This window comes from Magallana gigas, chromosome 7 (assembly GCF_963853765.1).
Source record: "Magallana gigas chromosome 7, xbMagGiga1.1, whole genome shotgun sequence".
Taxonomy (NCBI): Eukaryota; Metazoa; Mollusca; class Bivalvia; order Ostreida; family Ostreidae; genus Magallana; species Magallana gigas.
In genome coordinates this window covers 13976346-14001304 of record NC_088859.1, presented here as the reverse complement: position 1 = coordinate 14001304, position 24959 = coordinate 13976346, and the positions used below count along the sequence as shown (strand labels likewise).

The 24959-nt window shown below is 34.4% G+C and overlaps 1 protein-coding gene across 18 annotated transcripts in view; it reads left to right on the top strand.

The window, feature by feature from the left end:
- Positions 1–24959, top strand: part of LOC105329458 (receptor-type tyrosine-protein phosphatase S) — a 78703-nt gene that overhangs the window by 22417 nt on the left and 31327 nt on the right. For 14 of the 18 annotated variants that reach the window (XM_066065968.1, XM_066065967.1, XM_066065976.1 and 11 more), the window contains exons 3-9: positions 7025–7099; positions 8556–8671; positions 14739–14783; positions 18514–18819; positions 21348–21380; positions 22471–22653; positions 23391–23501. In XM_066065968.1, the coding sequence (XP_065922040.1) occupies positions 8602–8671; positions 14739–14783; positions 18514–18819; positions 21348–21380; positions 22471–22653; positions 23391–23501 (748 nt within the window). In that variant the 5' untranslated portion in view covers positions 7025–7099; positions 8556–8601. Of the gene's footprint in view, positions 1–7024; positions 7100–7704; positions 7860–8555; positions 8672–14738; positions 14784–18513; positions 18820–21347; positions 21381–22470; positions 22654–23390; positions 23502–24959 lie in introns of those variants that run through there. The other 4 variants (XM_066065970.1, XM_020067715.3, XM_066065972.1 and 1 more) reach the window with 4 other exon arrangements.

Below are 24959 nucleotides of genomic sequence, written 5' to 3'. Positions count from 1 at the left end.
CATGAAATTGTGTTTTCTCATGATCTTTATGATTTCTAGTTCTTAAAGGAGGTCAAAGCAATATAAATATTTTGAATAAGTACACATGTTCAGTTCGCTTGTCCTTTAATTATATTTAAGGGGAAGGCTGTTGGTAATTGCAGTGGCTAGTTGGCTAGCAGGTTGACTTGGTTCTGGTTCACATCCCATGAGCAGACCCCAATGAGTGTATCGGTCTAACTCTTCAGCATACATCTGGCAGTGCATGCTTATAAACTACCAACCATCTAGAAATACTTTGCTTTAGTTTTCAAAATTGGAGGTCTAAAAAGTTTTAGAATTCCCATTACTGTCATTCTTTTTTAGGGGGGGGGGGTAGGGTGTCAAAAGTTTTACCAGTATGTAATGAAAAATCTGGTTTAAAAGCAAATGTATGCAAGCTAAATGGAGAAAAAAAGACTACTGCGTAGTTTGTGATAAAAGGAAATCAAGGAGACATTCATATATATTATATATTTGGAATAAAACATAACATAATTATTTTTATAAACTTAAACCAGCAAGATAATCACTTTATAGATAATTTTGTTTGAGTGCACATTTAGTTTGCATGCAAAATGACATTACGGTGTGGCCTCATGCAAATTTTTCTAGGAAAAAAGATATCATTTATAATTGATAAATTACGTCTCTAATTTTCCTTTTTCAAAAGTTTAAAATGGTAATTTGTGGAGGAAAAAATGTGTTATTTATTTAAATGAGCTACTGACTCATTCTCAGTTTCAGACAAAAGGCATGTACGGATAATCAATTATTGCATGCAAGGAGAGGGGGGAAAAGGTTGCTTCTTTGGGATGTCAAACACATTAATCTAGCTTGTTTCTGGTCAAGGAAATGAGGTGTGAAGGATTGAATTCATCCATGATGCAGACAATTGTTGTCTTACCAAGTGAGTGTGTGTGTGTCTGACAAAAGGATTGAATTGATATGAACTCTGACCTTAACCAGTACTGTCGAAGAATACAGCAAAGATGAGGAAAAGAAGTGTGTAAATGCTATCATTCCTGAATAATGAATAGTTAATGCCCCTACGAAGGATCCCAGGAATGATTTCTGTAATTCCACAGACATTATCCCGATTGGAAAAATAGAGAAAATGGGTGTTTAGATGGTCCGTCTGCAATCTTTATGTCCGGGAGTGTTTTATCGGGCTCTCCTTGTTTTTCCTCCAAAAGGAATTAGCCTGTAGAAATGTTATTTAGCCAATGGTTGAAGCAACATAAGCTTTTGCCTCAAATCAGGATAAATAACAGAGGCTATAAATCAATGCTATTTGCACTGATTGGAATGAGTGCCCTCTGTATTGCTTCTGTATATTAACCAAACAACTTCTTAATGAACATTTAAAAGCTAGGAGAACTTTAGATTAGAAAGGAGCTTTTATATTCACAGTTTATGTACTAAATGGAGAAGACACTGCTGGCTATTTACTGGGGAATATGAATTATGTTTACTCAAAGTCATTAATGTTATGTCTTTACTTTGAATATAAAATCAGAAAAAAAATTTGCAGATCAAAACTTTACAAGATAGAAGGTTTTATTCTCAGAAAAAAAAGAAAGCTAGTTAGAGAATTACTGAAGAAAAGCACCATTTTAGGTATAAACATTTCTGCCTCTTTACCTGAAGAAGGGAAGAAAATATTTTTGATATATATTTCATTTGTTGACAATATAGGCAAAAGAACACCTATTAATTATTAATTGCAGCAAAACTTGGCATGGAAAAATCAGAATTTTGCTCTTGGTTGTAAAGAAATCACAATGGTCACAAGATTTTCTATGCCCAATGAAAACTGTAGTAGAAGATGGTACTCCAAGATTTGGATCCAGATCTCCCTATCAAATAATGAGATCAATATTTGATCAGTTACATTTTGGTGACAGATTGTTCTGTGAGAATCTCTTGAATCCTGACCATCTGTGCACCCAACATCTGTCCATTACGATTCAGATAATTGATTGAGTTGTGGACTCTGATTTCAGAAGTTTAATGGTCATACAATGCAATTTATTGGTAGTTACCATGGTTTTTTTTTTATGTCATATTGTTAAGGAGGGTCCAGAAAAGCTAAGAAAATTTGGGTTTCTTGCTTCCAACTTTTTGGTACATGTATTATATAAAGTATAAGTGTTTTTTACATAATAATGATTGCTAAAAAACATTTGTATGTTAAGATTGCAGTACTGGTTTAGAAGCTTCAAAGTAAAACAAATGATGGCAACACGTGAAAAATTTTATCAAATAAACTCTGATAAAAACCTTTTGGAAGTTGACCTTCTAACAAATACATGGTGACTTCTTCTGTTTAAAATTTTGGACATGACATCTATGCAAAATATTTATATGGGGAAAAACAATTATCGTTTCATAAGTCAGATATGTATAGTCAAACTTCGTTATCTCAATCTAGATGGGACTGTTTAAAAACTTCAAGATATCGGAGTATTCGAGATATCGAGGGAAAAATACATAAAAAAATAAGTGGTTGGGACTTAAAAATCACTTCGACATATTCATTTTATTTGAGATATCAGTGGTCAAGATAATCTAAGTTTAACTGTAGATGCTCACTAAAACCCATATAGAATGTAGGGAGTAAAATGGCGTAGAATATTTTTAACATTTATTGTGACATCACCAAGCAAGAAGATCTGTGATACACTCTCAAATCAGTATAAAATTACTTGTTTAAAATTTTAACATGGGTTATGAGTCGATTTGTGACATGTATTATGCCTAGTTCCTGAGGCTGAGTTGATTTCCCTATTGTAACCTTACTATGGTCATGTTGAATGACTGTAATTCGGTAAAATTAATTAGAAAGTTGATTGTTTTACCATAACTATAAATGCAATGTGAGGGACAAAGTTACTGTACTAAGATCACTTTGGGAGATTGTAAAGGGATAAATATCCTGACATCACATTTGTGAAAGAAACAGGGAATGGTTTGGTGTCGCCATTAAAACCTTTGAATCCTTATCTCTATTTTTTTTCTTAGTTGGTCTCATCTAATTGCTAATAGATTTTTTTTTTCCCTATTTCTATGGAAACCAAATCTCTTGTTACTGTCAATATTGAGAAAATTCAATAGAACTATTCACACACATTGACATGATACAAGCGGCCATGTGATCAATGTTTGCTAATGCCACTCTAAGTTATGTCATGACTTTGATCAATGCAGTCGCATCAAAAGAGGTTAAAAACAGGGGGGACCCGGGAGACTCGTTGATACCGATCTGTTTGCCATATAATCTAGTCGGTCCTTTCTGCTGGAAGTGCTCACCTAAAAAGTCTCATTGTATGCAGTGTGCATTTCATGGTGTGATAATTGCAAGCAACTTTATCCCATTGTCTTGCTCCTAGCTGGAACAATTTTGTCCTCCCCTTGTTGCCATTAAGGATGTCTGGCTTTAAGCTTACAATAAATATAGGTAGAATGATAGTCTAATGGAATTTGGTATTCTCTATGGCATAACTCACAGTGGATAAAACCTATAAATCACATTGCTCTCTGTGAGCATACAGCCTCTCTCTCTCTCTCTCTCTCTCTCTCTCTCTCTCTCTCTCTCTCTCTCTCTCTCAAATTCATATATTTTGATTGTACTTAATCTATATTTTGTCTTTATAGTTTTCTAAGTTTCACTCACTTAATTTGTACCATAAACTGATCAAGTATTAAGAATAATGTCCATAACGAATCAACATTTAAGGTCTTCCAGGTGCCATAGTCATCTTTTAGGGACTGGGGTTGTAACAATATCTCGATAAATAAGATTCTGAGTTAAAGATATTTTTAACACCTGTCTGAGTACACTTAAGATTTAAACTATAGTAACAGCTTGAATGTGTCTTTGAAAGAATGCCTAATTGAACCCCTAGTTAATTACTCTGGTATATTAGATAGTTCTCTCTAAAAGAGTACTTAGCAAAGAGCACTGCAGCACAACAGGATATACCTGTTTACAAGATGTGTGCATTGAAAAATAAAATGTTAAACAAGAAAACCGTTTGAAGCTTTCTATCTGTCATTTCGTAGAGACTGGAGCCTGTGTTCCATTTTGTGTGGCATATTTATGTTAAAACTGTTATCGGGCAATCAAGGCGCAGAATGTCTGAGATTAATGTGGAATATTGAGAATGTCAGGGCCCGACTGATTGAAAATTTGTCATTTTTTTAAAACTCTCTTCCAAGCAGGGGGTATGCAGCAACATCTGTTGCATAATATATTTTACGTGTGAACGAATTTCTCCCATGAATTATTTATCTTCATCTATGTGTGAAAGTTCAATTCTTTTTTTTCTTTTTTTTGGTTGTAGTTTTGAAGGTGAAATATCTTTTACCAGTAACAAGAAGAATTATCTCTGGGGGAAATGAAATCTGGGAAGATTTAACAAGATTAGAAAATGTGAAAAATGAAAGCTATTTCTGTTGGCTTGATTGCTTCATTTGTCTCTTCTTCGTGTGTGATATAATTCTCTTGTAATGGAGCAATTTAAGCGGTGTATATCTGAGAGCAAGAAACATTAAGCTGCTTCTTACCAAACTAAATAGCCAGAGAATGAATGAGCTATCTTATGGATGGGTATTAAATTTGTTTTCTCTTTGTCTTTATGTAGGTTAATTTGCAGTGAATGATATAAACTTCTTTCATATTTTACAAAGATCATATTGCCTTTTACCCAGTAATTAATCTCCTATTCCAGTAAGTTTATCTAGAAATTTTGATGATTTTTTTTTCATAGAATAACCATTGCAACTTCCCCCATCTCAACATAGGACTAGCGGGACAAACAAGTTTCCACTGCGTACAAATTCGGTTAAATTGCTGAACTAGAGAATTTTTTCAGCTACCCTCGATGTATTTTACACTAGGTCAAAGAGTGGACTAAGGGAAGCAACTGCTTTACCCAACCAACAAAAGCTGCAAATCAATGCCATTTTTCCACCGAAAAAAAAATATGATCCTTTAATGAAGACAGGCTGGGAAAAGAAATTTGATTAAGCTGTAGAAATAGATGAATGAATAGTGAATACCATGATTTAATTATGGCATTGCTTCATCAAACAAGAGGGAATTGTGCGGATTTTGTTGTACTTTGAATTCTTCTGATTCTTTGGGATTTTGCTACATGTTCAGTTCTGAATTACTTAATAATGGCACAGTGAATGAAATTATTTTTAATAATTTTTTGTGGTAAAACATCTTTGCCATTGCTTTAAGACTATACTGATTTCCTTTGGGTTCATCGAGGCTACATGTATGCAGGCTCTCATCACTTATGTATTCTGTCTCCAGTGGGGGGGGGTTAAAACCTGATTTTACCAGGAAACCTATTTTTAATATCAACAGTTTTACAAAATGGTAACATTAAATATAAATTATCTGTTTTTGCCTAGTGTAAAGGTAAATTTTTCTGAATGGTTTCATTTGTGTCATCAGGGAACCCTTGAATTATGATTCCTGATTCAGAATTTTCGTATTGATTGTGTATTGAGACCATGTCGTTACTGAAGAAGAAAAGTTTAAAGGATAATATTTGGACTCTTTCAGATTCAATTATTGTAATTAACAGTGATATGCACACTTTTTTTTCCTTGTTGATGATTACTCCTGTGTTGTTCAGGCTGGTTCGAATACTGGCGCCAGATAGCTCAGTGGGTAGAGCACCTGACTAGAGAGATTCAAGGGCCTGGGTTTGAATCCTGGTCTGGCCACCTTAGTGGCGACCACTGGCCATTTTTGATTTTCCAAAAACAAGGAATTTTTTTCATTGCCCTATAGCAAGAACAATTTTTCAATAACTAGTACTCGTCTGCAGAGACATTGAAATTAAATTGATATGAAAAACGTAATAGATTTTTTAATAGGTGAAATAAAAATGATGAAGATATTCGACTGGGTTCAATTTAAGTAATGATTTAATTTTTTCTAAGTTTTGACAAAGATTTAATGGGGCCCATTAGAACTGGAGACAGATTGTAGGTCAGTCTTACATACATATATAACAATGAATTTATCAATGATCGCTGTTCTGATAAGATAGAGACAGGGATCTTATTTATCTTTATCTTCAAAAAATATTTTGTGATACACCCTGAGCTCCTTAATCTTATGCCAATCAGCAGCCATATTGAGCAACAACATTTGTTCTATACCATGTGAAAACACCTTCGCAACATCTCTACAAAATTTTCTCTTAAAGTTGCAAAAGGCTTTATCTTTTTCATGTACTGCTACATCTTTTTCTTTGGCATTGGATGACATTTTGTATCTAGCATTTCAAGTTGTCCTCACATGGAATTATATCTACATCTATAATTGGTTTGGCAATTGTTGTTATTATACTGTATTGATTATTACATTCATGACTGATATATGCATATGTTATGGATTCATTTTAAATTTAAGATATGGCTCTCTTTTCATGGATTTTCTGGGTTTCCCTTACCAACATATTTGAATTCTCAGGGGTGTTTTTTTTTTTTTGGGGGGGGGGGGGGGGGTTAATACCAATTTGAAATCAATCTTATCTGCCAGTCACACAAGAAACTCCTCAAATTTAAACCTGGCAGACATCACATATCATTTTCTTTCAAATCATGCATTTTATGAAAATTTACACTCAAGAGTACAGCTAGGGAACATACACAGATCCAGTTTATTCTGTTTTTTTTGTTGTTTTTTTTTTTGGGGGGGGGGGGGGTTGTTACAAGGCATATTTTAAGGAACCCCACCCCCCTCCTCCCTCAAGACCCATACGTGGGTTATTATTACAGTATAAACTTGTTTATCTTACCTCAGTTACCTTTTATTTTTTTAACTATAATTACTGATATGGAGAAATATGGTAACCCACTGAGTGAAACAAAGAGCCATATAAAGTCATGAAGCGCTGATTAGTGCCAATGTTTACAGCACTCTGATAAAGTCTTATGCTTGAAAAATTTGACATTAATATGAATACTGTTCTTTCAGGTCATTGAAAAAGATGTAGACACCTAGGAGCCATATCTGTCAATGTGATGCCATATTTAAATGGTTCATGAATTGGTAAGTTGTCTCTCTTTGTTCCTTGGACTTCAAATGCTGAAAGATTTCAATATTTTATTAAAAGAATTGATTTAAAAAAAGAAAAAAAAAATTAAATATTGATGTTTCTATAGCTGAGTCTATTGTCCAATATATTATTGTTTTAAATTAATAATTTAGATATATAATGATTTTATATTAAATTTTTAATGACCATTTGAAACACTGCATTTCATTATTTATAAAAACAATGAAAGTTATAGAGGAAGTAACACTGTCCATTTATACCTGACATTATGTAAATTGTCATCATGCATATTACATCACTAATTTGTTTTGGACCACCACCACCCCAGGTTATTGCTCTAGCCAAAACATCATGTAGCATAAAACACATTTGTGGGTTTTAAATTCACAACTGCACAGTTCTTTTGATGTAATATGACAAGGTGGCAGGGGCTAACTATTTAACTTTAGTGTGTAAAGATAACAATGTGTGTGAGATGATCCATGAACAAAAATGCCTATAGGCTTTATCTCCCTTTGTACTGTGACAAAAGACACATCAAGACTTGCACCATAGGAAATGCAACAAGCATTCTGATTGGCTGATTCATTTAAAAGCAATGTTATTGGTATGTGTACCTGGGACTATTATGGGAAGGACTGTCTTTATTCCATGGATGGAAGTTTAATGTGTTGTGGACATCTACAGGGAACTTTACTGAGGAAATTATGTGACAAAATTCAGTGGAATTAACTTTTAGTGTATTTATCCTAGGTAATTGATTAGAAGTTGGGTTTTTGTGAATGAGAGAAGTCCAGGTGTCTTCAGTGACCCATGGTTGTGTATTGTAGTGCCCCATTGTATGCTGTTACTTCATTCATTCATGAAATTTACTGACTGTAACTTAATTGCCTTTCCTTAAAAGCACTGCTGTCAAAACTTAAATATCTCTTTTTTGGGACTTTGTGAATATAAATTTGGGCTGAAAAGAAAGTTCATTTTAATGGACAGAGAGCGGTGTAATTAATTTGCCTCACTATTTAGCCGGGGTGAATCATTGTGTTATCTCTAAGGTCCAGTGATCCAGCCTTGTTGAAATTCAGCTGGAAAAAGTGCTGAATTTTACAAGGTGGGAAAAATATCTTGGAAAAATCAGTGCTTGATAATAGCCCTATAGCCAATGGAAGGAAAATTTAAACAAGAGAATTAGCTCATCACAGTGTTTCCATTGGAGAACTTCATTTTATCTCTTTGTGTATTTTGAGTAAGGATTAAATTTTCTTCATAACATTGTGGGTATAACAGTTGTGTACTAACAAAACACTTACTCCATACAAAGACTTTAAAATTAAGTACGGAACTAACACACTACAGGTGGTGGTCTCAAATCATGGTGGTGGTATCCTAAACATTCCATGCAGAGTTGGTAAACTTGATGTTGTAGTTTTGTGCATTGTTTCCATTTTTCAGGTAAAATAGCAATAGTATATGCAGCAGCATTAGTGCTGTGGCGACCATGAACAGCATTCTGGGTACCTTCACCGCGGTGGTGATTCTGAGCACCGCGGTTGTCAGCACACAAAACGGTGAGTCACATTTTATATCATTATTTTTGACTGCATTTGAAAATGTTAAAAGTCACACCTATTACCCTTTAGATGCATGAACAAGTCAGGGCAATTCATGTTATCAATTTGTCACCAAGAAAGAAGGGGGTGTAGTTTAAATGAACTTGTTATGTGCAAAACTGCATGAGAGAAAATTCTCTTGTCAGATTGAAAGAAAAATTACAATCACTTGAAGCTAAGCTAAGCATCTATGGGAGAACATCTAAGTCACCTCTTGGATTTTGATCAATGAAATGCAGCAAATAAAATCAGATTTGGACTTGGGTGACTTAATTTATTCAAGTTTGGTCCATTGAGATTTGGTGTGAAATGACAAGGAAAACGAATCTGAGGAAATCAAGTGCAAATTCACCACCAGAACTAACTTTGATGAAAACTTTTATAAAAAGACATTGTTTCTAGCTCTTGGGAAAAGCTTTATGACAAGAATGAAAAATCCCATAAATCAAGTATCAAAATTTTTGTTCTTTTTTTTTTACTATGTAAATGCTTGCAGTTGAATTTTCATTAGAATTAGAAAAGGTATTGATTTTTTGAGGTCTTGCGGTTGCACCCTTGCACAGTACCGATAGGTTTGATGTTGGTGGGGGTACCAGTACATCATTTATTTACTGCCTCCCGTCTACCGATGATGCATTGAAAATGACGCTTGTTTAATTTAGTACATCTCCCACCTTTGATATATGGTATTTTATTACGCTCTGAAACAAAACAATATCATGTAAGGTAACTTTGATGATTAGGATTATGTAGCCATGATGGAAAGCATGAAAAAGATGAAACATATGATGGGGAAAAGTCTCCTCTTACATTATAAAGATTCCGACATTGATGTACGCCAGGAAAGTGCCATCAGTGATATCTAATACAGTAACATGAGATTGTATGCCGCCATTTATCAGTTTATTAGGGCTTCTCATTAAAAATCGCCCTGAATTATTAATACATTCCTATCTGCTGTAGTCCTCAACTCTGTGTGTTACTCTTGAGTAAATCAAATTTGGCTCCATATTTCACCTGTAGGGAATTCAGAATCTATGACACAGAGTTATGTCCCCTGTGAGTTGATAGAATACCTGTAATAATGGAGAAAGTGTTCACCACCAAAACAAAAAGACCTTTGTAAACAATGAATTTTTCATATTAATGTTGTTTAATTTGAGGAACCATGATATTTTAACAGGGATGAAATCAGCAAACATGACCTGCATAGAACAATTTTGCTGAATTTATAAACCATCTATTGTCTTGCTTCATATTGAATTTTATTGTTATTTGATATAGTGGTATATAGCGTCCCATTTCTATTAGATTTTGTTTTGATCAATATGCAACCCAGTTATTCTGTCATAAATTTTTGATATGACTTTAACAGAACTACATTTAATTTTCTGTGCTTTAGTAGAATAGTTCATTGAAGGATTTGATTTGTACTTATGCTATCTTCAAATATGCTTTTTAATCAAATTGATGAAAATATAGAGTTAAAAGAAATGAAGCAGTCCTTGTTAGCATCTCTCTCTCTCTCTCTCTCTCTCTCTCTCTCTCTCTCTGAGGTCTCTAAGGTAGTTTGTGATTTAATTAAAAATCACATATCCTGACTTTGCACAGTTGTACAGTACTGAAGCATATGGCCTTGTTTGAGAGTAGGAACAAGGCAAACTAATAAAGCAACAATGGTCAATAGTTATAGCTGTAGATTCTGGTCTTGTTGCTGGTTGTGAGGCCGTTTTGTTGTGCGTGGTACAGTAGGAGGCCATAGGAGACTGTTTCATTGTTAAGAACATTACTGTGAGAGATGTCATTGATGCCCATGCATCATGCAAGGAAGAAAGAAAATTGAGAGGCAGAATTGGCTATAGAATATGGAAAACATATAAAGTAGTCTGAAATTGCAGTCTTTTCATATTAAAGCATCACATGACAATAGTGCAGATGTACTTTGAAAAATGGGCACATGCAAAGATCCAGCAATAAAGCTTCAGGCGTAGCTAGGTTTTCCTTTTTTTTAAGAAGGTTCCTTATAAACCTTTTCAGGTAATATTTCAAAACACGAAAATCTGTATGGGGTAACAGAAAATTTAAAGGAATTTTGGATATTTGATACCTTGGGTGTGTGCTGTAACGATAATTTATGAATAAGTTCAATGGCTAATCATTCCTTACTGCATAGTCTGCACTTTTATTATATATCTGAGAGTGATTAGGCAAGTTGCCTTACAATTCAGGGTAGATAACCTATTTGAAAGGTCGTACATGCTATTTATTACCAGTTACAATGTAACAGTTGATTCTTAAAGTATCTTAGTGCATTGAACAGAGGATTTATGCTTTGCCAACAGTTTCCTATATGCCTTAATGCTGAGGAGCCGAGTTCTTTTGACAATTGATCGAGCTGACAGGTTGGGATCTAGACTTTGGGGCTGTCTTGGGCAACATATCTAAAGCACTGTTGAACTTGTCCCTCGTGATATCAACCTTATGAATCATATATCTGACTGGAATAACATGGAGAAGATTTTATCAAGTAGGGGTTTTGATCACAAGATTGAACAGAAATACCAGCCATGTAGAATTGGAAGTCTTTGCGACTTGGGATTTTTTTTTTGCATGAATATTTATCGATGACTCCTCTGCTGGTCTTTAAATATTGACATTGCTTACAACCAAGATCCTGAGAGTTGCGCAAATATTTCCCCAAATTCCAGACATTGTTCATTGATTTTTTGTTATTCAAACTTCCACCATGGATTTCTTTTTTTCTTTTTAGTCATTATTTCACCCACTTCCTTCCAGAGTTGGTATATCTATGATGTTTCTTGTATCTTTTGAAATACAACCCCCACCTGAATAAGGCTCTTTTATTTGTCAATGCGTTGATTATTCGATTCACAGAGAGATTTATCCCTTTATAAAAAGTGAGGAATTTTTACTGCCATTCCTTCCTACCCATATGTCAAACAATTGATAGCGTCCCAATCTATAGACTATGAATTCTTAAATGAGATTGTGTGTGAATCGTAAAATTAAAAGTGACACACAATGTTTGTGTATTACAATTTCATCCCATTTCATGCATAATTTACCCCCCATTCTGAGCAGGAAAAAAGCAACGTACGAAAGGACCCATGTGTGTCTCCAAAGTATTCTTTTCACAACTATCAACAAGCTGAAATAGATCCCCTGTCATTATAAATTTTGCATCGCCCTTCAATAGATACTGAGATAGGGGCCAAATGAGTCATTGTTAGCAAACATCATGTAAAGTATTATAGAAATTGAAATTTATTGCATATACTTCAGGGGTAGTCTCTATTAGTCAATCGAGCAATAAATGTTTTACAAAAAAGCGCAAAAATGCCATTTCAGTGTTAACTTTATTGCATATACTTCAGGGGTAGTCTCTACTAGTCAATCGAGCAATAAATTTTTTACAAAAAAGCGCAAAAATCCCATTTCAATGTCAACTTCATAAATCTACAAAAAGCGCAACTCTGGTGCGCCATGTTGAATTTCAAATGCGAGTACATGTACTATTGCGGCTGCAATCAATTTATTAATGTATTAGTGACAGATAAACAACAGGGTGACTATAGAGAGCTTGTGATAGTTTCCTACTATTGGTAGTCCCACACAAGCAGGGGCGATTGTGTTATATAGCCCTGCAGGGGGAGCCGGACTGTTTGATTAGGTTGAGTAACAGTATTCTCCAGCCAGCCAGAAGCTGATTGATTGAGAAATCTCTTTAGTCTAGCTTTCCCCTGTATAAACCTAATGTCCATCAGGCCAGCTGGATATGTCTGCAGTAATGAAAGGATAAAAAAGGCCCAGGGGGATGGTCAATCTATTGATCTCATTGGACAAGGCAATCAAGATGACAAGTGCTGGTCCAATACTTGGAACGCTTGGCTCAGAGAGGACCAATTTATTTATTGGATTAATTACAAATGCCAATGAAATTTTTCAAGATTATGTATACACTAACAATGCGATTTATGGTATTTCTCACCCCCCTTAGATGGATTTTGTTCTCCCTTTCTTTACTTTGCAATAGCTAAATTGTTACGTCCACTTTGGGCACCATTGAAGTATTTTTGAGTTTTAGAGAGCATCTATAGATTAGGTTGGGAGGGTTTAAAGCAAGGGATTGCGTTTGATAATGAAATGGGGAGCCGTCATTGAATTTCTGTCAAAATGCTAAAGAGTTTGGTCCGAGAATACCCCTAACCAAGACTGTTGACTAATGTAATGACTTGACGTTTCTTTTGCATTTAGACAGATTCATTTGCATAGAGAATTGCATTGTTGGATTTGGGCACCAGCAAAAATGGCTGTATTTTATCTCTAATTTTTTCTGCTTTGAACTTCTGAGTATCATGTAATGTGGGCCAGAAGATTTGTGGTTTAGATAGGGGTTTCCTTTTAAATGGTCTAGGTATGTGACTAGGATTTGTAACTTATGTCAGGAATGAATTGTTTTTTCTGACTCATAGCTTTCCAAATGAATTCACACATATGCAGTCTCCTCTGTGCTGGTACTAAACAAGCCAATTAATAAGCAAGCCATGTTCCTGTCGCGCAGATCCCTGCAGCACTAGTTCAGTTCCATCAAAAGATAATGGCCAGAAATGAATCTACTGATTGATCAGTGGGCTTAATCCCACCATCATTGTGTATTTCTGTGGACTTCTTCTATAACGACTTTTGTCATCAAACAGCCGGGGAAAAAAAGGTTAGGGGTAGCGTATCTGGAGATCGATGAACGCGGGAGGCCTGATAAGCATGATGAAACCCTCTCCACCCATAACAAAGGGTCAACTCCAGAAATAAAGCGATAGTGCAGATTACAATGTACCTTTGTATTTGTCACAGCTTTTTACAACTGTGCACATGGACAAAGACAATGACTGGTTTTGTGTTTCTCCACTTGCACCTTTTGGTTTTGGTCCTGTGTGACTGTCTATCATCAAGCACCTGTTTAGAATTAGATGATACTGTTATTCATCACCAGAAATGACTTTTAGATAAAATGTTACAGGTCCACTAATTGTCCACTTACTTTGTATCCAGGGTCATTTACCTGTCGTTGGCATTATTGGTAGTTATATACTACGAGGAAATTCATGCAGGCTTCAAATACTGGGTATCAGTCTGCCTGATAAGGGTCACATTTATTTAACCCACATTTTAGTCAAAGTAGTCCAAAGTTGGTTATAAGGAATTTGGGGTCAACAGGACCCAGTACCATTTTGAACAGAGATTTCAAATATAATGGTCCTAAAATTTAAAAAAATGCTAAAATAAATTGTAATATCATCTTTTCCAAACAAGGGGGGGGGGGGGGGTTGGGGGGGGGGGGGGGGGGGGGTTGGAATTCTAACGATATTTGAAACAACCATATTTCAGTGCTATGCAAAGCAATTGGTTTGAATCTGTAAATAAATGGGAATGTTTCTTCCAAATCTGAGATACCAGTTTATTGTTTTATTTGGGTTGCATATTAAAATATTAATTTATTAATCTAATTCTGAAATGTTTGAAGATAGCATAAGAGTAATACTAGTTTCTAGGAGCTGGGTGGTAAACACATTACTCATCACATATAGCAAGGTTTTTCTTACCATTAATTACTGGAGATTCCTTATTTCACGCGAGTACTTAATTTAGCAACTTAATGATTTGGCATCAAATTGTGAGAATACAAAATCAGGAATGCCATTTTTTTAAAAATTCCAAATAGTTTACATTTGTCTGCAAAAATAGAAACAAGATTTTAAAATTGTTGTGGATATTAATTCCTCGCGTTTAATTAGGAATTTACAGTATAAAATAAGTTATAAAAAAATTTAGCTTTAAAATATTTCTTCATATCTTTATTAATATAACTCTTCTTTTCTGGAAGGTTCAAATAATCTAAAAATGGCCATCCAGCCTTAATTTATCAATGCTAAGATTGACCAAATATAATAATAAATAGTGCCAATATCTACTTAAGATAGGATTCATTTTGTTTTTGATCCAACAGGGACCCCTGCTTACGATTTCTACAGATTTTTACCTCTAATAAATAGTAAGTCCGGGGTTACCGTAGATCCAAGAAGTAAGTTAAACAAACAAACAATGAGTTGCCTCCCCTTGGATTGATAGACCCTAACTGGGTTCTCTGTGTGACAGCCAGTGTACCATTTTATATTTTAGTTCAGAGATTGCTCAAAAGAGTTAAAAAAAAAATATCTCTTGTAATTTAATGCTGATTGGGATTTTTAATAGCATCAGAAAAATTAATATTTCATTAGTTTTGTAACTTTCGCAACAGACCCCTCAGTACTTTTTCATTGGGATAATAATTTTCCAAACATATCTTAATGAAATTGTAAGTGAATGTACAGAGAAATTGATTTATGGAATAATACTGTTGTGTGCTGGGTAATTTTGGCCTGTTATATTTTGCCCCATTCACCCTCATTTCTCTTTTAACCACAACAGTGTTAGGGTGTTTTGAAAATGGGGTAAACTATTTTACAACCTACATAGAGCAAAAACAAAACAGGGGCAAAATTAAAGCTATAAAGAGCAGTACCCAATAAAAGTAACAGTAATGAATTACTGTGGGATCTAGAGTTATCTCTCTTTCAAGAGGAGCAGAGATGGGAATCACACAGACATCAGTATATATCATCAAGCTTCACTCTCACTTTGTATCGCTTTGATGACATTTGATATATACTTGATGATACCCAGAACAACAGTCAGGCTCTATCAAGCCATGTTTAGCAGAGTGTAACATTTGTTTGAATTGATTTCTTCTATTTTTGTGAAATATTTATGAATTTCAATACACACAGAGCCCCTACATTTATCTTGTTGCATGTCTTTGTCATCTATAATTGTTATGTTCTGCGACTTGCAAGAGAGACGAAAGCAAACATTTCACAACTCGGCATTCCTTCGGATGGTCTCTTTAAAAACAATTGTATGGTTTTATGCAAAAGTGTAATAAATGGGTTAATCAAATAGAAACATTCATTGTATCAACTTTATTTATTGACTTTGATCTTGATCAAATAATTTTAATTGAAGACAAATGGTACAAAATTGAATAAAGCATATCTTTAGAACTCCACTAGTTGTCCCCCCTCCTGTTTCTTTCCTCCTCTCTCTCTCTCTCTCTCTCTCTCTCTCTCTCTCTCTCTCTCTCTCTCTCTTTCAGTAAAAATTCTTGAACTTGCCCTTTTTGTCCTTAAAAAAAATAACAAGCAAGATTCCTCCCAGCATGAACTACATTGGCCTATTTCTGTAATAGACCATAAGATGAAAGTGGTTTTTTTTCTCTTTCAAACGTATTAAATAAATTGGAAGTAAAGAGACCATGTAAAAGGAGAATGGAGTTAGATTTGAATCCATTTGTTTTCTTTCGTCAGCTTGACAAGTCTTGTAGTATAACATTTATGTGTGACATTGATGTGACAGCTTGATTTTCTTAATTGAAAAGTCGGGAAAAAAAATTAAGCTACAATGACTCAAGTGAAAGATTAAAAAGAAAGAAAAAAGAACTCACTTTTCATACTTGTACAGAATATACCGATTTTTGCTGCATCATGGCAACATATGGATTACAAAAATGAATTTATAGAGTTTTTAGGCTTTTTAGATCTATAAAACAAATTAAAACAAGCTTTAAGATGGCAACATATTTTGGAAACCAAGATCAGCTAAATGTTTGTCTTCTTCAATATTGAATCTGTTCTATCTGTTACAGCTTTATTATAATTCAAGAATTAGCACGCAAATATGATTCTTAGCATCTTTCTTAATTCTTTCAATGTACTAAGCGTAAATTATGTGATCTTTTTGTACGTTCTCTAGACTTTTGAAATCATAAGCAATTGTCGAATGATTAACAAACAAATGATTAATTAGCATAAAGCAAAATACAAACATGAAAATTATCATATCTGGTTACACATCTGTTCTTTTTTAAATTTGAGATCTCCATAGTTGTTGGTGGTAATTTGATATGCTAGTGTCAGTTAAAACTTGTAAAGATGTAAGAATGTGAAAATCTGTTAAAGTTACAGACATGTACAATAGCAAACTGAGGAATGAAGCTTGATGAATGTGTGTAGCTTGCATTGTTTAGACAATGAAAGTGGTTGTAGATCTTGGAAGGTGTTTAAATACACCTTTATGAAGAAAAGAAAACATTAAAAAAAGGGAAGATGTGTATTAGACGCATGAAAGGCATCAGGCTTGGGGTAATGCTAGAACCATTTTAAAAAGACCTTGGACTTTCAGTAGGATGTAACTATCTATTTCTTGTGTCGAATCAAGTTAAAAATGATGCTGATTTCAAGCGAAATAAACACCAATTGCTAGTCTTTACTCAAAACATCACAATGCTGTTAAACACAGCTACCCAAAGTCCAAGTTCTTGTTAAAATGGTTCTAGATGTAATGGCAATGCATTGCAATGCATTACATATCTTCAAAGTAATGCTATTTAATTATTGTGTAACTGTTTTCTTGAACCATTTTCTGAACTGGTTTGCATAGATCTGGAGGACAGTGTCTAATCCATCAGACCATTTCATCGCTCCTAAAGAGTTAGAGGACAGACATGCACTTTTAAAGCAAAATGCATGCTCTTCACTTTTAAACCATTATCTCTGGAAGCTTGAAAATCACTTCCCAATTTTGACATACTAATATATCCTTCTTTATCGAAGATGGTAAAACAGTATCTTTGAGTCCCTGCTTCGTGAGTTTGCCCCTGTAGAACCTTTATTTAGTAGAGATAGGAAGATTTTTAAACCCTACAGGATGCAGATTAAAGATGAAACTTTCGAAATGTTGATGCTCATATAATGCAGCATCAATCTTGTATTAATCATTATATTTGAACCTGTAGATATGTTAAAGTGTTGCAAAAACTATTTACTTAGAAGTATTTTTTAAAAACTTATTAACTTTTCACAAAGTGTTGGTAATGGTAATGCATTTCTTTACTTATGTAATGATAATGTAATGCATTAATTCAAGAAAATTAAGTAAAGGTAATTTAATGTCCAAATGCATGAAGTAATGTTAATGTAATGCATTACTTTACAATGTAGTTCACCCCAAGCCTGGATGGTATACACTAAACCAATGGGGGGGGGGGGGGATAAAATTCTATAAATATGCCAAACTTGAACCGTATACTGCAGAAAAGATGGTATTTGATGTACTGGAATACCAAAGAGTATGTTCATTATAAGAGATATTGATGGACTTGAGGTGTATTTAAACACCTTACAAATTTCTGTAGTCTACCCCAGGTTCCCAGGGACCAACCAATCAAAATGCTATCAAATCAACTAAAAATGTCTGGGTTAGAAGTTATCTCTCCTAAAGGATACAAAATTGTTCTTGACATGGATATGAACTCAGTATGTTCAGTTCAAGTTGAAGTAAACTACATGTAATCAATTTGGTAATTCTTAAGACTGTCTTAATTTGTGCTATTTCTGCCATCATTTCTTAATAAGATGAAATTATGTCAGCCATTGTGTGCTGTGTATAAAAATCATGGTACATGTATTCGTAAAAATAAAGAACTTGTGCAGAAGCAATTAATGTTTACAAAATTTAATCTTTTTTCACTTAATTTGGAGCAGCAGTATACATCCCTGGGAATCTGGTTGACCAAGTGACAGTGATTCCTGCATGCTTGCATGTTAACTTCTCCACTAAACAAACTTGGAAACTATCCCTTTTCAGAACCTTGAAACTTATCCACTCTTTCCCATTGTATTTTGTAGTTCAACCCCAAATCACCCAGGAGGTGAAGAACCTGACCGTGGCAGAGGAACATGTAGTCAGTTTTGTGTGTAAAGCCTCAGGAAATCCCCAGCCCACGTTCTACTGGGAGAAAGGTGGAAAGAAACTGAACACGAGGAGGAACCGGTTTAAAGTCTTTGACATGCCCTTCGGCAGTGTTCTGAGAATCGAAACAGTCAAGCCCAACGACAATGATTTTTTTACCTGTGTCGCCGAAAACGGAGTCGGAGATCCTGTCAGGAGCACCGGTCACCTGAAGGTCTACAGGATCGACCGCGAAGGAAACGGTAAGGCATTGTGGGTCTCCTAGTAGAATTCCAGTTGTGCTGTGTGGCGGTTGTGATGTGATTGGATTACTATATACTCAACATCTGATATAGTATAATTCCTGTGTAGTTGAATTTAGTGATTGGTCTTTTCCCACCTTTGTGCAAAATCAAAAGTCAAGCAAAATAATATCACTGTCAGAATATTATGCGAGTATATACACTATCTTCCCATAACCGCTAGTCTCAAATTATCTCCCTTTGTATGATCAAATTTGTGATGAATATATTACAGTTAATCTAGACAGTATACAGAGAAGGAATGGGTAAAATTAACACAGAATAAATGATTTCTGGATTTCTGGATTATCTGAGATGTTGGTTTAAAAAAAAAAATTCTGAAGATAAATGTTTTTAGATATGATAAGAATTTTAATGTCAGTATATTAAAAAAAATCTAATGAATCTAATAACGGGGCCAAAAAGGTTATTTTTGGAAAACATTAATGCATTTACATACCCCCGGTATGTATAAGTTCGAGTATTGAAGATCTTGTTGTCTCCAGGTTTTTTAGTTATACAGCATCAGAGACAATATTTGCTGATGACTAGGTGTATAGTTCCATTGTATTTTCTTTTCTTTATCATCGTGATAATGTGATATCTGCTGGATTGATTTCCACTGACGCACAAAGCCAAGAAGAGCGGATTCTTTTTTTTATCTCCCAAGAGAGGAATTTTGTTTCTTGATCAGAGCAATCAATGGATGTTTTTATTCGTCTTTGATCAACTCTTGACCCTGATGAAGCATGCATCTCCTCAAAGATTTTGATAATGCAAAATTGAAAACTGGATAGGATGTTCAATATTTGATGATGCTATAAAATCTCCAGAAGTTATAAGATAATCATTAACCACACACTCTTGAGACTAAATTACTATGATTTGAATATCAGAATTATATACAATGTATCGAACAGAAGCAATTTTTGGATCAGCTTTTTACCTTGCTTTGGTCCACTTTATTTTTTTATGGTTATTGATCAGGAGTTGTCTTCCCTTGGGAGACCTTTTCTATGATTTAAACTAGAGTAGCCTCCCTTTGGGAGGTGCTGTAGTTTAGTTGCAACAAAAGAAAGGGGTTTACATTTTCTTCTTAGGACAATTCTAGTTCTTGTGTTAACCCATTTGGGGATTTTTCTCTTTGTGATTATGGGAATTATAGGAGCCTCCTGTCTTGGGGTTTTTTTTTTGTAGTCAATGTAGTGCAATATAATATTTGATATCAATTATGGAATACACAGGTTTTATTTCACTTATTCATGGCCACAGTCATTCTTTATTGCCAAAACAAATCCTGATAATTAGATATAGGGATATGTGTTTCAATATCGTATAATTATTTTTTCAAAGTAAATAATTATAGGTTTAGAGTTATAATGGAAGTTTATTTCATGCATTCATTGACTGGTGAACTACCTGGTACTTGCTACAAGGCTGAACTATGACACACTGATAGCACTATAATTGTTCTCTTTCAGCAACAAATTTAAATGCAATTTAATAGTTGGAGGATTTTCACTTCTGTTAACGGAGCAATTAGTCAATAATTTGTTTCCCAGCGCATTCAGACTCTGCATCCAGACATTAGTCATGAGCTGATTAATATGCAATGACGCTGAAACGATGACATCTGAAACCGGAGACATTATTTCATTTTGTATATGACAGTCCCGCTGTCCGTCTATTGATATGTCAGTGGGGAGTGTACTCGTACCGAGTGCACTCGACTCAGTGTGGGTCTAGCTATTCTGGGGCTACATAAAAATTTGAGATACAGTCCCCCATAAAGTTCCAGGCCAGTATTACGTGTACTCTTGTCTGTTTATTCGGAAGCGTTAAAGGTCTTTGCAGACGGACCATAAAGACACCCCCATTGCACTCCCAGAAAGAAACACACAGATTGGTTTTTGTATGGTCAGACAAAGCGGAGGGCCATTAGAATATCCGATGCTTTGTGGAACTTTTCTGTATGCAAGAATTGTACACTCATTGTATTGATTTTGTCTCAGTTACCATGGAAATCTAAGCTCCAGTCATGTCTTCTATACAGGAAGAAAAAAGTAAATTACTTGCATCAATTGTTTGATTAGTGTTCTATATACAATGTACCACATAGGTATTTGCTTTTGATATTTGTACCCACAGTTCTCATAATTAAGATGTTTTTGAAATGATCTGTCTTAATAATTCCATTGATATCAATTTTGCATTTGTCATCAGCAGAAATGTTAAATTGTGTATTTTATATTTGAAGTTGGGTGGGAAAATTATCTGATCTAAATGATGTACAAATCGGATAACATATATTGGTTGGTGTAGTAAACAAAGAACAAATTAAGCCGTCATTTTTCAGACCTTAATATCATTTGATTATGTTTTACATGTGTTAAATGTCTTTTCTTTATTTATTTATTGATCTACCATTTTAATGTTTTTTTTTAATTTTGAAACTGAATTCTTAGAAAAAAGAATGCTGTAAATTTCAGGTGAATATCTTAAATGGAAAAAAACTTATAAAGGTAGTTATAAATGTCTTTTTGCTTTTTATTCTAATGGATCCAAATTTCTTCTCAACCCTAAGATGGATTAAAACAACAGTTTTCTTTATCTGTTTTTCATTTGCATCTTGATTTAGTGTTGTAATGTAAAAGTTGGTTCACAGCTGTCGTGAGCCAAGAGAGATAACTCCGACTCAACACAAGACTTTGTTAGGTAGAGTGTTTTGCTTACCTGAGAGCTCTAATCTGTTGTCAACCCTGATTAATGATTGATTCTTTATCAAAAAAGCCTTTCCTAAAATCAACTTAAAGAACATTCCAGATTTGTTAAAAAAAAAAAAAAAAAAAAAAAAAAAAAAAATATATATATATGCTTAAAAATTTTTAGAACTGAATTTTATTAACAAAAAAATTTAAAAACTGGTTGATTTGCTTTTCAGAACTTGTCATTTTTCTCAGGTGAGCAATACCAGGAGCTTTTTTCCGATTTTGAAATAGATGTGGTCAGCATAAATGCACCGTACAAGATGACTTTGTGTACTACTTTCTGCAAAAGTCTCCCACTGTTGTCTGACCAGTAGAGATGCCTGTATTTTTCCTATCCATAATCCTCCCCTCTACCCAGTCTACCCACAATTCCTCTTCTCTCTGTCTCATTCCAGAGCTACCCTCCATAGATCTTTTTCTTCGATGTTCATTTTCCGTACAAATAAACATTTCCTAATCATGTTTTTGAAAAAAAACCAGTTTACCAGCAAGTTTTTGGATTTTTTTCCTCTCTGTCTCTGTGCCTTTATCAGCAACGAGTGCAGAGTTTTCCATCTAGGAGTTTTATATATATCTACATTTCTGTACACTAACGATAGTTTTTTTATTTATTTTTCGTGATACTGAACATTCATTTGTCAAACTACTGTCATAGACTGAGGGCTTCTGGTACTTTCTGAAACTGAATGTGAAACTTTGCACGTACTGAAATGTAAATTCACACCAAAAAATAGGGTTAGCTGATTTAGTATAGAAATGAGTGTGAACAAAGTTGTTATCTGTATATCATTGCTCAATGAATCTCAGAGCCAAGATTTCACCTCTCTCCTCTTTGTCCTTACAGAGTTTCCACAAGGCTATCCAAACATTATCATCAATCCCGAACTGAAGTCTGTGGAGAAAGAAAAGCCAACAGTGATGCAGTGCAAAGCGGATGCTAATGGTCACAAGTTCGAAATTGAGTGGTTCAAAAATAATGTCCCAGTAGAGCTGGGCGATAATAGAAGACTGACCATTACAGACACAGGTATATGTTTGACCAAAAGTGGGAGTTTTTAAAAAATTAAACATAGATATCTACAAAAGTTTCCCAAGCAAGGTGCCACTTCTGAAATGATCTAATACATGCATTACATGGTAGAATGCAAACATTTTAACCTTGGTAAAATTATAATTAGTACCGGTATATGGTAACTATTGGAATTCCATTTGTGACCATTTTATGTATTTAAAAAAAAAAAAAAGAACCCTGTTTTATTTTAAGATAAATGTTATTTTGGTAATGAGATATTAATATATATGTTTGACTGTGAAGCTGTCAAATAGTGTAGATAATGTCTGTGAAGTAGTGTTCATGGAATGAAATGTTGCACCAAGTAACGCCATTATATTTATAGCCCAGACCTGTTCAGTACCTGACTTGTAGATGTGACTGACTCATTTTGATTGTTAAGGGAGATAACTGTCCGATCAGCAGCTGAGTCAGTCACCCCTGGGTATACACAAGTAGACGTTAAAAGATGAATACAGAAGGACCGCCTATATGAATTGTCTTCTCCTACGCTACGTTGCAAAAAATGTTAATTGCAATATTGTTGCAAAATCAATATATTTTTTTTCTCTATCCAATTGAATCTTCTTTACACATAATGTATTTATGTTTGATTTTTTTTTTTATTTTAAAGCATGAAAGATTGATTGAGAATTTGTTGGAACATGCTTCCTTGATTCTTTATCTCATAGGAAATTCTTTTTCATCTTCAGGCTCTCTGCAAATTGCCAAGGCGCTAGAATCTGACTATGGGAGGTATGAATGTGTAGCATCCAATGAATATGGAGTGGCATATTCCTATGCTGCCATGCTCTATGTCAGAGGTGCGTATCTCCAAGTGGCCATTGAAAAAAGGAGGAAAACTAAAACAACACAAGTTAATTACATTTTCACACCCATACAAGAGTCATCTTCTTGGGAACATGAATTTTGAATTGTGTAACAAATGATTAAGAAGCCTAGAGAAACAAATTATTAACAGGCTTAGAGAAACAAAGTTTTGCACTTCATTTAAAATGAGTTGATGAAGAATACGAAAAAAAATTACAGAAAGAACATTTCTATTCATATTCTCTCTCTCTCTCTCTCTCTCTCTCTCTCTCTCTCTCTCTCTCTCTCTCTCTCTCTCTCTCTCTGAGTGAGAAACAGTGAAAGATGATTCATTTTGTCTACTGATGAAATTTTCCCACAAGAAATACTTAGTTTTCATTATTAAAAAAATTGTTAAGTAACAGAATTTATCAGTGAGTTATCTATCTTGGTAAAATTCCTACTGCTTCCAAAAAATGCCATCACAAATTATATATATTCCTGTGTGGCTCCTAAGTGAATGAATGATGACTATTATACTCTTGTTAAACATCTGTCAGTTATCACCAATATGGAGGCCTTTCATATTTTCCATCTTTCCTTGTTGTTGAACCCAGACTGTAGATACCCACAGGCTTATCAGATAAAGTGTAGAAAACAATATTTCATGGCCGTAGCATCATGTCAGTTTTGACATAAGTAGTTTTGCAGAATTGTTCTGTTGAAATACAGGAAAATTGAAAGAGAAACACCTTACTGTTATGAATTTTCCCCGTTTTTGCATTGTGTAATGTAGTACAGTGTTTCATCGGACAAGTTAGGCAAGTCCAAGTTCATCTTTCACATCACAGCTACCTCCCACCTCTGATGATAATATGAAACAAAGAATAAAGTCATATATTTTTTTTAAACATAGCTAAATTATGATTGATTTATAAATATTTTCTTTCTCTCTCTCTCTCTCTCTCTCTCTCTCTCTCTCTCTCTCTCTCTCTCTCTCTCTCTCTCTGTGTAAGACTTATCTCGACTGTCCACTTATCAGTACTTTAAATACTTGATGAAGAAAATAAACACAGAGAAGGGCTCTTACACTTAACATGCTACCAGTTCTTGAGATCAGTAGCCTCATCTAGACAGAGTGGAAGATATCAGGGGTTATTTGTGATGTAACATATGCTTAGCTTTAATCACAAAAAAAGGCTTGGATATCATGTAATCTTAGCACACACCCTTCGTCTGACTCTGCGTATCACTGAGCCTTCTTATTTCACTAAATTGATCAGGCCGATATAAATTTTAATGAAATATTCCTCAAACCTACCATCACAATTTCGATATCTTCTGGATTTCATTTAAGAAGAACACACACCTTTTGATATGCTATTTGATGCCATAAAGTGTTATCTATGCATTACCTTTGTAAGATATGCCTCATAATTCACAGAAATTGATACAGATTATAAAGATGTTGC